Source organism: Anser brachyrhynchus (genome assembly GCF_964034855.1).
Source record: "Anser brachyrhynchus genome assembly, chromosome: 6".
NCBI lineage: Eukaryota > Metazoa > Chordata > Aves > Anseriformes > Anatidae > Anser > Anser brachyrhynchus.
Genome location: NC_137700.1, coordinates 43,604,659 through 43,621,239, shown reverse-complemented (window position 1 = coordinate 43,621,239; position 16,581 = coordinate 43,604,659). Strand labels below are relative to the sequence as shown.

The following is a 16,581-nucleotide window of genomic DNA, read 5'->3' as shown; positions in this document are numbered from 1 at the left end:
TATATTGTACAGTTGGGTATAGTTTATTTTCTCCATATATCATATACTGTGTTTTATTTATAAACATATACAAAGACACTTGTACATGCAAAGCAGTTTTTTTATTGAAGTAATTCTGAGGTATCAACAATACTACATTAACTAAAGCATCGTAACACAATAATTTCTTGGTTAGCAATGGCATTTCTAAAGAGACGCCTATGAAAATATGATAAAACACATAAAAAAATCAGTATTTCCATGTTGGAATTTATGATTCCCACACTGAAAATTTCAGCTTCTGGTGGCTCGCACTTTCAGAGAACCCTTTTTAAACCACCTCAGAATTTAGCTTTAACATCTCTTGAATCCTTTCTTCAGAGAGACTACAGGAAATAAAGCTTCATGTAATGGAGAACTGCAAAAATCTAAGGAGAAATTCAAACACTTAAGGAAAGGCACTGCTGATGAAGATGCAGCTACGATGAGCTTTTTAATATTTTGTCCAGCTTGCGCTCATCTAACTGCTCATTTTAAATATTCTCATACAACTTGCCAGCACCTACAGCTCCACCTGCTTTTTGCAACATTCACAAAAGCAAAATTTTTATTCCTGCCTTGAGCACCTCTCACGATCCGAAAAGAAAAGCCGCGAACAAGCGATTCAATAGCCGCTTCCTTTTGACTGCATCTCAATGTGCTCCATTAAGCAGTGTTTACGTAAAACAGCATTTCAGCAGCGCAAACATCAAAGAGAGGAGGGGAGTCCTGGCACCAGGGCTGGCAGGGGGACAAGAGCGCCAGGCGGGGCAGGAGCAGGGAGGCGCGGGCTGGCCCCTCGGCGAGCCAGATGCTTCCTTAGAGGGACGCTTGCACCTCGCATTTGCCATGCCCCTCCCTCTCCCCTAGCCTTGCTTTAATGGACATTAAAAATAGAACAAAACAGGACTGGGGATGGGAACAAAATACACGCACAACAGGCCTGGACCGCTGTAGTCATTCTGCTGTAAAATGTAAAAACAAGAAAGGGCATATGAGCTGCATCCCCTAGGACGCATCCTGCTTTTTTAATATAGTGGTGCCACCACACATTTCACTTCGGATGTTGCATTATATTTATATGTCACTCAAATATTTACCATTTTTCTGAATTCTGCTGGGTGCTCTGAGAGCTTGTTATAAGCCAAGTATCCGCGGCTGTGTGCCTTGGCAGTCGAGCAGCTGTGGCTGAGCCGCATCAATATGCTAACTTCTCTTTCTGGAGCTTCTCGTGCGACAAAAGCCACTCTTTCATAAGGTTCCCTCCTCCGTAGTTGCCGGTCTGCCCGCTGCTGCGAATCACCCTGTGGCACGGTATTATAATCGGGAACTGCAACACACACAAAAATAAGAAAGGAAGCGGAGGGTGATGCAAAGCGGTGGCTGGAGAAGACCAGCGAGGAAAAGGGCTGCACCCAATAAATCCGCTACCGCAGCAGCGTTCGCCTTCACCGTGCTAGCGGCGGCACGGATTTAAACATCCGCGTTAAAGCCCACCCTGGCAGCCTGCCGGACAGCATCAGGGCCTCTCGCTTCTGTCTGCTCTGCTCCACTGCCGGAGCGGGCGCTGGGCACCAACTGCCCTGCTGTGACGGTGTGTTCCGACCACGTACCTGGCTCGGAGGTAAAAACGGCATTGGGAGGAATGAGCCCTGGCAAAAACCCCAGCCTGGGAGCCCACAGGACACCGGCCCACGCCTATCTAATGACTTGGAGTTAATTTGATGAATTATTGTCATGTTGCCCACGTTCTCAAGAGCGCTGGCAGTTGTTTCCCACCAGCAGGGACACTGCATGACCCCGCATGCACTTGGAGCAGAATCACCCCTGGTTCATGGCTCTGGGGACACCGCAGAGCCACAGCACCGAGCCCCCATCCCCTGCAGGGCAGTGATGTGCCCAGGGATGTGAGGTGCCCTCCCTCCCTTGCTCCTGCAAGACGATGCTTCTGTGCAGGCAGCACTTAGGTCAGACGGGATGTTTCATATGGGAAAAGCAAGGAGGATCTTTCAGAACGCATGCAGCACATGCAGCCGTGCACGCTTTTGCAACAAGCTTGTGTTTACAACAACGAGACATCTATGACCAATGACACCTCAAAACACACACAAGGACAGCACGGAGGTTCAGGACCATTATTAACAATCATTAGGAGAGGTCATATTTCTGGAACAGGGATCACTGAAAACGTGAGAACAGCACTTCCACGAGTGAGCTTCCTGAGCCTCGGCTCCCTCAGCAAATTCCTCTTCTCTCTATAGCACCTCGATGTGCACCGCTGAAAAATTCCATATAAGAACATGGCATTATTTATTATTTAACAGCAAGTCAATCCAAAATGGGTTGTGAATTTTTAAAACCTACAACAGGAGAGATTTAATTCACACCTAACCAATTGAAGAACTTCTTCTCATGCCTTCTACTTTGTATCATTTATAGCCAAATGTCAGGGATTCTGAAAAATCAATGCAAGAAGTTACATAATAGACTGATAATGTAGACTTGTACATAAACACTTTTTCTTTTATTGCAGGCGATTATGATAGTTGAAGTACACATCATAAGAAATGCAATACATCATCTTTAATCATGCAGTTTTTGTTTTGGTACCTCCAGAGTAATTCAATTGTAATGATAGAACTGTGAGAATAATTTACTAAAAAGTGTTTTCTTTTTTTTTTCTTTTCACAGAACAGGTATTTTAAGTAAAAATACGTACTTTTATTTATATATACACATATGCATAGGCAAATTACATCCTTTATACTGACTTGTTTTTACCACACTTCATATTTATTTCAGCAAAGTTCCGGCTGTGCTCATATTTGAGTCGAAGACCCAGACCTCAAAGCAGCTGGACAGCTACGGGCCAGACCTTCATAAACTGTTTTTTTGGGGGCTCTTTTGTTTTGGTTAAGTAATTTCAATGGCTGAAATTTAAAATCTCAATCTCAGCCCAAAGGCTATCACATTACAAGGGAATACACATAGGTGCTTATTGTTAATCAAGGTTTAATAAAAAATGCTTATAAATAGCTGCTTTATTTGGAGTTGGCAATGCCACAAGTGAATTATGCATCCATGACAACTCCAGCGAGTACCAATAAAATCTTTCCTCTAGATCGCCATCACATGCTTGGTTTATGACTTCTTTAAAGTTGTTGGTTTTGCAAGTGTTTTTTTGTTTGGGGATTTCTCTGGCTTTACAAGCCACTCGCACCAGTTACTGCTGGCAGATTTTCTTGAGTGACAAAGCAGTAACGAACCATAATGCACTGTAAAAAATATCCAAGGTTAATTTGCAATTCTTTAACAATAGAAAAAATGAATCGGAGTATTTTGGCAGTAGAGATGTAAATCTTGCTACGGACAAGGGGCCAAACCCTCTTTGTGAGCCAGTTCCCTGCAACCGCTTGGAGGCTGCAAAGACCCCCGGCCAGGGGTCTGTTTGCAGGGGAATTTTGTCAGGGAAATAAGTTGACACCTTTCTAGCTGCACCTTCTCCTGCTAAGTTGTATAAGAAAATGGAAGGTGTGCTCAAGCTGAATAAAAACTATTCTATTTTTGGGTGGAGCAGGGTCACCTGCAGCCAGAGAGCTGGCACATGCCGAGGGCCTCAGGTTTCCCGTGTTGGTGCAGGACGGATCGCAGCCTCAGGGATGTGTGGCTCAGCTGCTCAGCATCATGCCATACGTGGAGGAGGAAATTTGGCCCAGGTGTGGATCTCCAGGAGAAACAGGGAATCTCAGATCTCTGCCAGGATACTCTCCCGTTGCAAAGGAGTAGCGATTTGCCACTGCCACGGGACAGAACACGCGGAGGAACTCCTGAGCCGCCTTTTTTAGGGCAGGGTGTTGAGCTAGCAGAGCTGCAGTAACACTGCTTTACTGCTAGTTGAAACGCTGTGGCTGGAAAATGCAGCCACTGAGATGAAGGGTGTGAAATAAATACAGCATCTTCCAAGCCTGAAATAAAGGATTTCATACCAAGTTTGTCCTAATGTGCGCAAGCCCATGCGTCATTCTCCGTAGTGTTGGGTAAAAAAGAAAATGCATTACAAAAGCCCTATCAGCTCCGTAATTTAAAAATATTGAACATTGCTTCAGTTTGGCTTAATTGTGGTGACAACTTTCAGACTACTAAAATAATTAAACCTGCTAAAATTTATTAGGGCCCTAAGGACATTTTAGAGGGAGTACTACCCTAGTCTGGAGCTTTAATGCCTCAGCCACATTTAATGTAATTTTTATCAATAACCAAGCAGCTCATAATATTATAGCTCCACTGAAATCTTCATGCTGTGAAATCTAATTCATCTAATACATGAATCCATCACTTACACAGACCCTATCTCAAATGCTATAAAACTTCCAAACCCACAGATTTGTCTCCAACAAAAATAACATGAAGGGGCCCTTCAATCAATAGCGGAATCCCTCTGATTCGGGCACCAGCTGAATATTTTCTCCAACTTTGCTTTTGTTCTTCTGGGTAGAGGCCCACAAGGGAAAGAGCTTGTTTTCACTCGCAGCCTCATCAATACCTAAATCCTGGTGAACAAGTGACACTGAGAAGCTGTAATCAATAGCTCCCTGTGCGTTTTTTCTTCTGGTCAAATGGTTCAGCACTACTGACAGCCCTGACACTCAGAACATGATGCTAAATCTTTATCAACAGCCATCTGGGTGACTGGCAGAACAAGACTCGGGCGGTCATTAACGCTCATGGCAATCTGTGAATAAACTAACTCCTCAATAATGCGTTTGTTTAGAAAAAGGTGGGGAAAAAAACTCCCTGCACAAGGTATCGATTGCCTTTGAACTGCATTTAGCAAATTCCGTCTGAGGATGAAACAGAGCGGCGCTCCGCCGCGGTGCTCCGCTTGTTAAGAGTTTTCAATTTGACGCAATGGAAAACCGACCGTCCTATTATACTGCCTGATGGACTGGAGACTTACAGAAAACTGCCAAACTGTCAAAAATAGATCAGCCAGGCCATAATGGAAACAGCTGAAATATCAAGTTATAACATACAACAAGAATCACACTTAGCAAAAAATAATCTTTCAGTTTGCTCACGTCCTATTGCTTTTTCTCCCCCTATTCCCTTACAGAAACAAATACTGTAATGCGAACCAGCATGGGTTCAACTTTATTGCTAGCCACCTAAGGAATTAATGCACAAGTAGTTTTATGTGTTCGCAACATTTCAAATCCATACTTCACAGTCTTCTCATAAATGCACAATTACTCCTTTCACTCTCAAACGTTTAAAACATTTTGGCTGAATAATACCCGCGACTTTCGATAGATCGAACTTAGCGCCTGGGCACGCAGATCGCTTTTAGCCTAAACAATAGCGCAATCGGCAATCGGATAGAATATAAAAAACCGTATGCAGCTATTACTGCTGTTAACAGACCGCTGAAGACGTCTTATTTAAGCCACAGAACAGTCATTTAGGATGGCCTTGGACTAATCAGCCCAACATTCGCCATTTCCCATGAGTCTCTGTGATTTCTTTTTGATCCTCCTATACTAGTCTAATGAGATTTTTAATTGAACTTTATGGGTTCCCTTTGAGGACCACAGACCTTGCAATCAATCTGAACTGCAGTAAACTATTTGAAGTTTTTCTTGCAAAAGGTGAGCCATCCCCGCCATGTCCTTGGCATAAATTGAGGCAAAGATGTCGCATCTTTCAGCTGCTGCTGGCACCTATTCCACCTTCTCATAAAGTTGAAGGTCATTGTATGAATTATGTGAAGCAACCCCACTACAAAGGGAAACCTGTAGAATGCACACTACCAAAATTAAACACCAACCCATGATTTGTAGAAGGGAGAAATGTTCTGGTATTTTCTGGAAAAATGTAAGATACACAATTTTGTCAATATATTTGAGTAGCAGTGCAATGTCAGGCTCTACATACACCTCCGCTTTATTCTGAGCCCTCATTTTTACTGATAGCACTATCCTCATTAAATCACATTTATAATTTAGTCATCGTGCTTATAATTTAGTCCTTTAATCAAGGAAGAATCTCAAGGTGCAAACAACTTACTATTTTGCATAGCTTCTGCAGCAATCATTAATAAAAATACTCACCAAAGTTTCAGCTTCTCTCCTGTGGAAAGAAATTACTGATCTTCTGCTTAACAGAACATCACATTTCTGCAACAATTTTGAGGCAAACACTACTCAAAACCAGTATTTATATCTTGAAGCTCTTATTACAGGTGTAGCAGTTGTTAACACTGCAGTTCTTTAAATTCTTTGCTGATATTTTAATGATGCTGCAATTCTCATGACGTATTCAGTTTAATGATCTGTTTAGTTAGATTTAAAGCCCAATATCTCATCTGATAAACAGACTTCAAGTGTGTTTATAACATGTACAATGTTCATGGGTATTCTAAAATTCGATACATGTAGCACACTGCCATTTAAACTAGCATAATGTCTAATGGGTTTAAGCTTCCAAGCTCAATAAAGAAGTACACAGTGATGTTTTAAGTGTATATCTGATTTTCATATGAGACAGTTCATAGAAGCAGCATAAAGCTACGTTCCGTCAATACACTGTATTGTACTTGACAATACAAACTATTTTAATATGATGGAATGCTTTCCAATATAATATGGTGTACATTAAGATAAGGCAATACAATGCAAACCTACAGGAAACAGTTCTCAAAGAATAACAATATAGTGTTGTGCAAAAGGATATGTAATTGCTATCGCCTAGAAATGTACCCTGCTTTGCCCTCAGGCTGCAGTGGAGCAGCAGCATCCAAAGCAGCGGTAACAGCAGGTTGTGGTGTGAAAATTCCTGCTTTTTCCCCTGTGAGGAAGGATGAAAATAGTTCTGAAAATATACAGCAAAGCTACTGCATTTTTTTTAAATAGGTCCTATCTTATTTTTGTTATTTCCCACTCCATACTATGGCTATGGTGGTTTCTGTCCACAGCAGAATTTTTTAATAGTATTATAGGTAGTAACGTATAGCTTTAGGGGAAAAAAGAGCTCTATTAATATAATACTACTCCAATATCTCATAATAGAAAGCTGATGATAAAAAAATCAGTACTGTAATGACAGCTCTGCCTATTCCAAAACACATTTTTATTACTAGACATCTCCTGTAGTTAATCTGTAATTTCAAGCATATTCCACATGCAAACACAAATACAGTCCTTTTGTACTGCAGTGGGAGCACCTTTTCAGTACGTTTCTCATATTTTGCATATAAACCTTTACATGGTCCTTCAGACCTATGAGTCAGAGCATGCAGGCTGACTATGCATAATATGCAGATTGATTTTATGAATGAAGTGAAATATAAAGATAATGCGTGATGGCACTGTTAAAAAACCCCAACCCTTATTATTGCTATATGGAGAGCCACCATCTCTTGTGAAAACAGGTTTCTGAATCCACCTTGCAACTACATGCTGTGGTCTTACATGTGCCTTATTAAAGAAAAAACTGGGAGAACTGCACGCAAAAACAACACAGAAGGTCAAAGATTATGGCAGGTATAACACAGGAGAAAAAGAGAGGTATTTGGGTATGGAAAGACACACGTTGCTAAGGGCAAGTGGTAATGAGGAAAAATATGTTGAAGAATGGGCAAAAAAGGCTGCAATGATATTAATAGAAACAGAAGTTTTTATTTTATTTTATTTTATTTTATTTTATTTTATTTTTTAAGGCAAGTTGCAAGGGAATGTGTAAAACCAGACATAGGGGCATCCTCTTCACTGGCTTTTGCTCTCCTTTGCACAGTGACAAGCCAGCTGGAGGTGGCAGCACCAGCCCCACGTGGCTTGCATCTGCCCACCTAAGGGGGTGTTCAGAGCCCACTGCTTCTCGAGGTCTGCTTCTACAGCTGGGGCCTTTATAGCCCAAACGCTGGGGTTTTAGGGAACCAGACTCCCTCCTCCTGCCTCTTGCACTGCGGATGATACACTGACTCTCATCCAGAAACACTCTCATTCAGGAGGGAGTTTCCCCAAACAGGATCCAGGCAAACACAGCCCAACTAGAAGATACGACCCCCACAGTGGCACTGATTCTCACTAACTTCACCTAGAGTAATCAGCATGTTTTAGGTGCATAAATAACGTCTGAAAATCTAGCCCTTGACTACTAAAAGGGAAAGATAATGATTGGGAAGATGGACAAAGTGACCAAGTACTGCAACACCTTTTCCAAAATCCACCGGGCTCACCTAGAGGACTACCTCCTCCAGTTGCTTTAAGTTCAGCTCACCTTGATCTAAAGAAGAAATGCCACTTACATCTATTTTGCAGTGCATGAGAAAAAAGTGTTAAAAATTAGGGATTTGATTCAAATGTGTACCTACGTGAACTAAAATCCCTCTTCTTCCACACTTTCAGAAATACATCCATAACAGCACTCCATCCTCTCTGGCAACACATCCAAAGCTACTCACACCCTGTCAAATGATGTCAGTGCTGAGGGATAAAAGATTTCCCTCGCCTGATATGTAAGAAAGTTTGAAAACAACAAAATGTGTATACGCTGATGAATTAAAAGAAGTGTAATGTTTCTTTTCCAAATCTAACACCATAAACGGTAGGGCATAAATCACATTAAACTGGGTTGTGCATTATTGCTGATTAAAAACACTTACTGACCTTGTTACTCATGGTAGACCAGTTTTCGTAGCAGATAAATTTAATCTAATGACATTTAGCCCAGAAAGCTCTCTAAATCCACCATCTTCCATCAACTTTATTTGAAAGTTGACGTGAACTTACAGGATTGCTCCTCATTGCTCCTCCCACTGCTCTTGCAGCTCTGCTGTTGCCCGCTAGGTCTGCTAATTTCTGGTAAGAAATGGCCTCTCCAAACTTCACATCTCTCAGCAGGGTCCACAAAACCTGCCTGGTGAACGAATCTGCAGAAACAAGGAGTACTGTTCATATGCATGGCTGAAAAACACAAGATGAAATACTCAAAACACCCAATGCAAAGCAGTCTCAACAGCAACTTTCTAATTTAAATTTAAACAGCCCTAATACACCATCCTGTTATTGTATCCTATATTACTATATTTAAATACATGATTATTAGAAAGAGCACTTCAAGTAACCGATCACTATAAAAAAGGATTTAAGGCTTTGATTTTCCTATATTTTTAATTTGCTTCAAGTACAATTATCCTGTTAACTCATACAATGTGGTTTTTCCATTAAATTGGCAGAGTATAAATTAGCATAGAGTCAAATTAAAAAGGGAAGAAATAACCGGCTCTACCTATTTTACAAAGCCCTCGCATCTCCAGCTAATTTCCAACTTCAGCTGGGACACACGGCAGAAGAAGCCCTAGAGCCAGCGGACTCGGTATTATCCTGGCTGACTGCATTTTATAGTTGAGACCCCCAAGCTACTGCTCAGCATTCCAGACATTACAGAATGTAAGGACTAGCTGTGACCTTGAATGTACAGCACATCCTTAATGACACAGGGCTCTGAAAAAAATAATGTATCTTCCATTATTTTAATTTTAATTCACCAGCAAATTGCTTCTAAGTGTTCCAATAGCTGAAATAATGAATAAGCAAATGCATTAGAACCAGCTTCCTTCTGTATTTCAGGGTTTTACCTTCCCAACCCAGGATTATCTGACAAAAGGAAAACCAATAGTCGCTCTAAGATTTAGCAGGGTTGGGCACCTGTTCCAAGTCACTTGTAAAAGCTTTGAAGATCTAACTAGTGAATAACTTACTGAGACGAGAGAGCTGGCAAACATATATGAACAAACAAAAAAAAAAAAAAAGAGGCCCCCTTGCCCTGTTGAGAGCTTCAGTCTGCTGCTTTGGCAAAGAAACAAACTGATTAAAAACATTTTCTTTCTTTAGTTGTCAAAAAAGACATCGATTATGTTACATAGCAAAATGTGATTTTGTTCTTAAAGGAAACCCATACACCATTATGTATGTGTTAAATAATAAAAATCACTTCTTAACTGAAGGGAATGATAATCACTTCATTGAAAAAATCTGTTTAGTCTTTATTATAACATTAAGCAAATTAAACATCAGCATAATCCAGGTGATACGAGAAAAGGGTCATCAAAGAAATTAACTTTGTTGTTCATTAATTTACATGGATTAGTAGAGGGCAAAGAGATAGCAAATCTGCTCTAGTTTTTTATGATATAATTTCAAACTGTACACCATTTGTGGCAGTAGGGTGACTTTGGGGTTAATCAGACTGATTTGTCCTTTTAATTGCTTTCTATTCAAAGAAAATTCATTAGATAATGTTCTCTTCAAAATTCATGAATCAATTTAACTGAAGAAACCACATTAACAGCTTTGGGTTCATTAGCACAAGCAGTTGTGTTACTAGCTGATTGCTAGGAGGGTTTCCTTAGGCAAACAGATTTTGTTTACTGTGATTTCTTCAGAAAGGTTTCTTTCAAACCAAGCCGCGACTTGTTGTTTTTGTAACCTCTCTTCAAGCCAGCAAGATCAGCGCTACCCTGAGCGCTCGGGTTTCGGGCAGTCACCGCCTGGTGCCCTCTCCTAGACACACGATGAGCAGAGCGCGCGCTGCCGCGGCCCGAGCCCCGGTCCCCTCGGTCCCCTCTGTCCCCTGGCCGTGTCAGCAGTGGTGCAGGGACCCAGAGCACCCCGAACTGTCGAGGAGGAAGGAGCAGCCATGCGAGCCCCACGGCAGGACGGAGCAGCACCGGAGCCCCTGGGAGCACCACGCCACGTCACCGCGCCAAGCCGCGGCCAAGCTATCGAGTGCCTTTTAACAGGCTAAAATACGGCATAATAAAACAATTATGCATCGACAGGCAGGGACAGAGATTATCCTCCTTCCAGAGCCACTGTGCATTTTTCATGAGAGAATATATACTGTATCTGCACCGACATAAAACACTAGAAGTTATAGTTCAAAATAATGAAATATTTAGCGATCATGCACATCATTTTATAAAAGTATCTGAAAGCTCAATTTCATCCTGTAGGGAGCAAATGCATTAATTAGTTTAAGCAGCTCTAAGAGACACTGCCAAATACTGTTATTAAACTGTCTGCAAGTGTTAGTGCCTGTAAGCACAACCTGCCCAAATTAGATGGCTGAACTTTCACCAGTTTTCAACGCGTGCCAACATTTTATGCTGCTAAGTATCATTAGAAAATGCTGTAAAATCCGCACATAAAAATTAACACACGCACTCTGTCTGGAAACGCCTGACACATCCGTGAGTTCGGGATGACGGCGTAACTCGAGTGGCAGAGGCAGGCAGAGCAGCGACTGAACCGCGTCCCTCGGAAAGTCAGAAGTCGTCTCCTTCCCCCACACTGATTACAGCGCACGCACACGCGGCCTGCAAGGACCTTCTCTTCAGGCTACCGGCTCTCGACCACTCTTCTGCCAAAACCCACGTGTTACGCTCAACACTGGAAGCTACTTCTCATTTAAGCGATCAGGAACTTGTCAGGCCTTACAGCAAGATGTACACTTCCCAGATTTCCGATGGAAGCGGGAGCTGCAGATAACAGGGCACCGGCAGACCAAAGGATCGGGCGGCCGAGACCCGCGGTGGGCTCCCGTCACGGGTTTTGTTTCAGACGCTCTGTGGTGAACTTCTGGGACATCACTGCTACAAAAACCTCATCACTGTCCCTTGGTATCAGTCCTGTCAAGTACTGTAAGTGGCCCAACAACGCATCACCAAGCCACGCTGACCTGAAAGCAGCATTTACAGGTCGGTTACAAGCCTCTGCAAGGAGGGACCGGCACCGGGCCTGCCGCTAATGCCTGGTGGCTCCAGAGGTCACTCACACCAGCCTGCCAGACCTTAATTCTCCAAATAAACACGCTACGTCCGTGAGGATAACAGAGTGAAAATCGAGTTTACTTTAACACTGGCTGTATCATAACTTCTTAGCAGCGTAATTGAAGGTGGCAATTAGCGCACAGCAGCGCGGTGGCTCACTACCACCCAGCAAGGCACTTCCAGAGCAGTCGTGTCAGCGAGGGACGGGTGATGTGAGCAGACAGGCCGGGTGCCGCAGGCAGCGCCGGGTGGGGAGGGTCCGTCGCTGCTGTCTCCCTCGGCCTCTCCTTTCGTAATTCCTGGGGCAAGAGAGCTTCGTAAAATGCACAGTCTCATTTTACCTCGTTTTTAATCCCTTTGACTAAGAGAGATTAAAGATCCATCATTTTCTTTCCTTTTCCTCAACACTGAATACTGGTAATACTAGTTATTATAGTCATTTTTTTAATTATTATTGCTATTATGATTATTTTTAAAATATATTTTCCTCTACTTTTTTTTTCCAAGGATTTTTGCAAATGCAAAGAAACAAACAATGCTCGCCTCCTTCTCACCATCTTTTTTGCAGCCTGCCTTGGGTAGTACACGGACAGCTTTTTTTGTCTTTATGGTTATCTGTTTTCACCATCATTATTATCGGTAAAAATATCAAGCATAACACTTCAAAAATTTTCCAGTTTGTTTTCCAGTCAGGAAAACTTAATTTAGCTCTCAGGGCATGGAAGAGCAGATTGACATTTAAGCTGAAGAACTTTTGCTGACAATAAGCAACTATGTAAACAGTTAATGCAAGCACAAGTGTTAACTTTTAATAATTTTGAAACTCCTCACATTTAACTGGGCTTTTCAACCCATATTAAGTATGTCACCTAAAATTAATTTGATAACTAACAATCACTGCTACCCTAACCCAGACTAAAATAGCAAGCAGAATGTAAAAAAGATAAATGCTTGTCTAAGTTTTTAACTGTTTGATTATATTTTGCTCTTCCTATGAGACATATCATGAAATGCTTTTCTTCTGTTTTACAATGGCTGCAAGTCCCTGACTAGTGGTACTCTATAATAACAATAATAAAAAACAATTATTAGTTGCTATTAAGGGGTTACTAGAAATATAGTTTAGATGGCATGGTAATATACTATAAAATAGTCCATACATATCATTACAATGGAAAAAAAAAAAAAGACTGCTAAAAACCAGGGGTGCTGCAAACATTTTGGCAAAATCATTTGAGAAAAGACTATGAACTTTTATTGTTGCCATTGTCATGCATGATATTGATAGAGTATAGAGACAGAACATGCCTAACTGAAAATAATAGTTTATGACTACTTAGACAGCTGAATCAAAGCAAAGATGTTGGCCATTTTGCATTTTTCTGATATTTATGAATGAAGATGCAAAGATAATCTAATTAAAGTACGCTGTTCTGAATTTATAAAATTCACCATCAACTTTACAGTAAAAACTCTGTTTATTAAAAAAAAGAGGAAAAGTTATAACAAAATAATATTTAATTTAAATAGGTAAATAATGGAGATATTAAAGCAGTATTCACCTGAATTCTACTTCTAGCTAGTCCAAGGCCTGCGAGCACCTCTGTGCCTGTTGTTCTGGACAGCCACAGTTAGACAGAAATTCCTCAGTTAAAAACATGGCGACTCCATTTATAAAACACAGATTTAAAGGAAATCCCCTGCATCAAAAGCATCAGCCTAATTTTTTAAAAATATTTAAAAAAAATTACTTGCAGAATCAAATCAGCACACCCACCGTGCCTTTACGCGTAGCATCTCCCACCGCTCCAGCAGCCCTTCCCTGCCATTCCACGGCCAGCTTCCGATGCCCTTGGTGCAGCTGATACACCTCAAACATTCACTGATTCTGTCTGAAATTTTGGCTAGCTTGCACATGTGCTTGAGCTGATCTTTGTCCACATAACGCCGCTGTAGAACGAGGTGTGTGTGCCCCGGTGGGTAAATCTGCTGCATTTCAGCAACCCCCTCTGCCTTGGCCTGCTACTGAGCACAGACACACAAAGGCCTGCACATCTACTTTTGATGCTCATCCCCTGAGCTCTGACTAGTAGTTTTCTAATTTCTTACTGCGTATTTTTCCAGCCTTGACTCCAGCTAGGGTCTCTTCCTACCGCTCCCAAGCAAACAGATGTTTGTACGTGGTAACTACCACACCGATCCTTTCCCGTGCCACCACCACCTGATCGCATCATACAGATGTCTCATGCAATAGTTTTCTACATCCTTTCCTATTGATGACTGCATTTAATCAGCTAAATTAACATTTATACCTGAAATAGATCACACCCCTATCCTCAGATCCAACAACACAGGACTGCAGGCGAGGACGAGACGGATCTCTGCTGATTCCCCAGCTGCACAGGAGGCGGCTGCCCCGTGCCACCCACCGTGGGGCACAGCGGCAGCACGCGGTGACTGCAGCCACAAGTACTTATCTATAATGTATCTTCTATTTATTTATATTATTCCTCGCCAGCATACCCCTATGCCACCCATCACAAAAATTACTGGAGGTTCTGTGTCTAGCACGTATGTGAGTGGCACAAGTAAAGGAGTGGTATTTCTTGAAAACGTTGCATTGTTTCCCTGATACAGAAAACATCCTACACTCGTTCTGCATTCATCTGTAGATAACTTAAGCTCAACTGCAATGCATTTTCACTACAGAACTAGCAACCGTTCAAGCAAATGCTATAGTATTCAAAACTACTGACCAGAAGTATGCAGCAGTGACGATAACCCCAGTTAAAACTAATTCCCGCTCTAAGCTCCATTTTTGCTGAACGCAAGTCCTTGCAACAGACCCTGCAGTGCCCATTTGAGACCCAGCAGAAGCCCTGTACCGTCTCTCCTACTATTTTCTGAATATTGCTCTGCAGATACGATTGCATGAGTAAACACTTAACTAAAAACATTGATACATAAATATTAGGCAATCCACATTAAAACCATCAGAGTACACCAGAGCACTTGATGATATTGTGCAGGTGTTGTCTCTTGCTCTCCCACAGGTCACGATATTCTCCTTGCTGAGCAGGCACGGGAAGTGCAGAAATACGGGCTAAGGGAGTGCTTTTATAATGCTTTTATGTGTGTTTGCATTTATATGCAATATAAAACATAAACACAACTATAATTTATAAATGTACTGTATTCCTGTATCACTTAGGCGAAAAGTGTATCAGTATGTTTTTTTAAAATATATATAATGCTCAGATTGGTTCACACAAAGTGGCCAACCTATGCTAAAACCCAATTAATGGGAGCTGTTTCTGATCTGTAGTTTAACACAGTTTTAAATGCAGTTCCCTTCAGACTGCTGAAGGGTTGTAGGGCCAAATTCTATCCTTAGAAGCAAGTAACTCTCTCTGGACTTAATCCAGCAGTATTTCTTCAGGTTAAACTCCCTGGAAGTCAGTGGGTGTTTTACTCGAGTAATAACTGTTATTCTGACCCATTTTTGAGCAGTAGCTTTAATAGCAGTTTTCCATGCACTTACCAGAACAGCCTATAATTTCAGAGCTAATGGAAATGAGCAGATGAGCCTGATGCTCAGCACCAACCCTTTACAGCCCCTGTCCACATCGCATCGCGAATTTCCCCAGAAACCCACTTCCAAATCCAAACCCAAGCAAGGCTTTATGCAAAATGATAACTCCTTAAACATTAGCAGCTTCATCTAAGCTAAGGATTCATACAGGACTTGGAATGCCACGACATCCCTGAACACGCTGAGACTTGGGTTTGGAGTCCATGGACCGGTAAGATGGAGGAAATTGCAAAGCAATTGACAACTCCCTCTTGGGCTGCGGCACAGACCATGTCATTGCACAGCATCCCCTGCCAGGTGATTTGTGCAGCTGTTTGTAGCAGCAGTACAGTTAAATGAAGAAGCCACCTGATTATCCTCTGAGCTGTAGGTAATACACCAAGCTGCAATTGCTACAGGAGAGGAGAACAAATGCTCTGGATGAAGAGACAGAGAAAATATCAGTCTCTTCCCAGCCAACAAAATGTGGCAGGCAAGTCTTACATTGCAGAAGGGACGAAGGTAAGCATAAAAACAATTTATTTTTCTCTGACACCAATCCTGTGCCAATTCCTTCGAATCCATCCCATCTTCCTGCACTAAGATTTCCCTCCCAGGCCTGCACTCAGCGAGCTGGAGAGCCTCCCTCTTTTTCTCAGCATTATTTCCTCACATTTCCTTTTCTCCTTGCCACCACCCCGACTGCAGTCAGGTCCCATGATGCTAAATCACGCTTTAAGCAGAAGTGACTTTATTTAAGTAATGTTACCGACATGTAGAAGTCAGCGGGACAGGCAGCAGAGGGGAAGGGCAGGGTGAGCCCCTCTCCTCCCTCGAGGCAGCGGGCACCTCTGGAGAGAGAGAACCCCGAGACGGAGAATCCTGAGCTCCCTCTTGAGTTCTGCTCTCCCTTTTGATCAACCACCCTCTGAACTGAATCAGGAAATTGAGAGGAGCAAGAAACTCGCTGCATTTGTAAATAATGCACGGCCTCGCAGTCACTGTGGGTCTGCGTGCTACGACCCAGCCCTCAGCACTGCCGCTCTGGGTGGCGGCTTTATGCCTTCTGAAATTAAAAGCAAGCCTCCCTCCATTAGGAAGCTAACAGGACAAGGGCAACGTTGGATAAAAAAGACTGCAAAAATGTTTAATAAGCAGTTTCCAT

The 16,581-nt window shown here is 42.2% G+C and overlaps 1 protein-coding gene across 5 annotated transcripts in view; it reads right to left on the bottom strand.

Moving 5' to 3' along the window:
- Positions 1–16,581, bottom strand: part of MGMT (O-6-methylguanine-DNA methyltransferase) — a 183,242-nt gene that overhangs the window by 13,149 nt on the left and 153,512 nt on the right. For 3 of the 5 annotated variants that reach the window (XM_080596642.1, XM_080596643.1, XM_080596644.1), the window contains exons 5-6: positions 8,805–8,944; positions 83–1,348 (exon numbers count right to left, since the gene is read on the bottom strand). In XM_080596642.1, coding sequence (XP_080452768.1) covers positions 1,217–1,348; positions 8,805–8,944 — 272 coding nt within the window. In that variant the 3' untranslated portion in view covers positions 83–1,216. Of the gene's footprint in view, positions 1–82; positions 1,349–8,804; positions 8,945–16,581 lie in introns of those variants that run through there. The other 2 variants (XR_013952460.1, XR_013952459.1) reach the window with 2 other exon arrangements.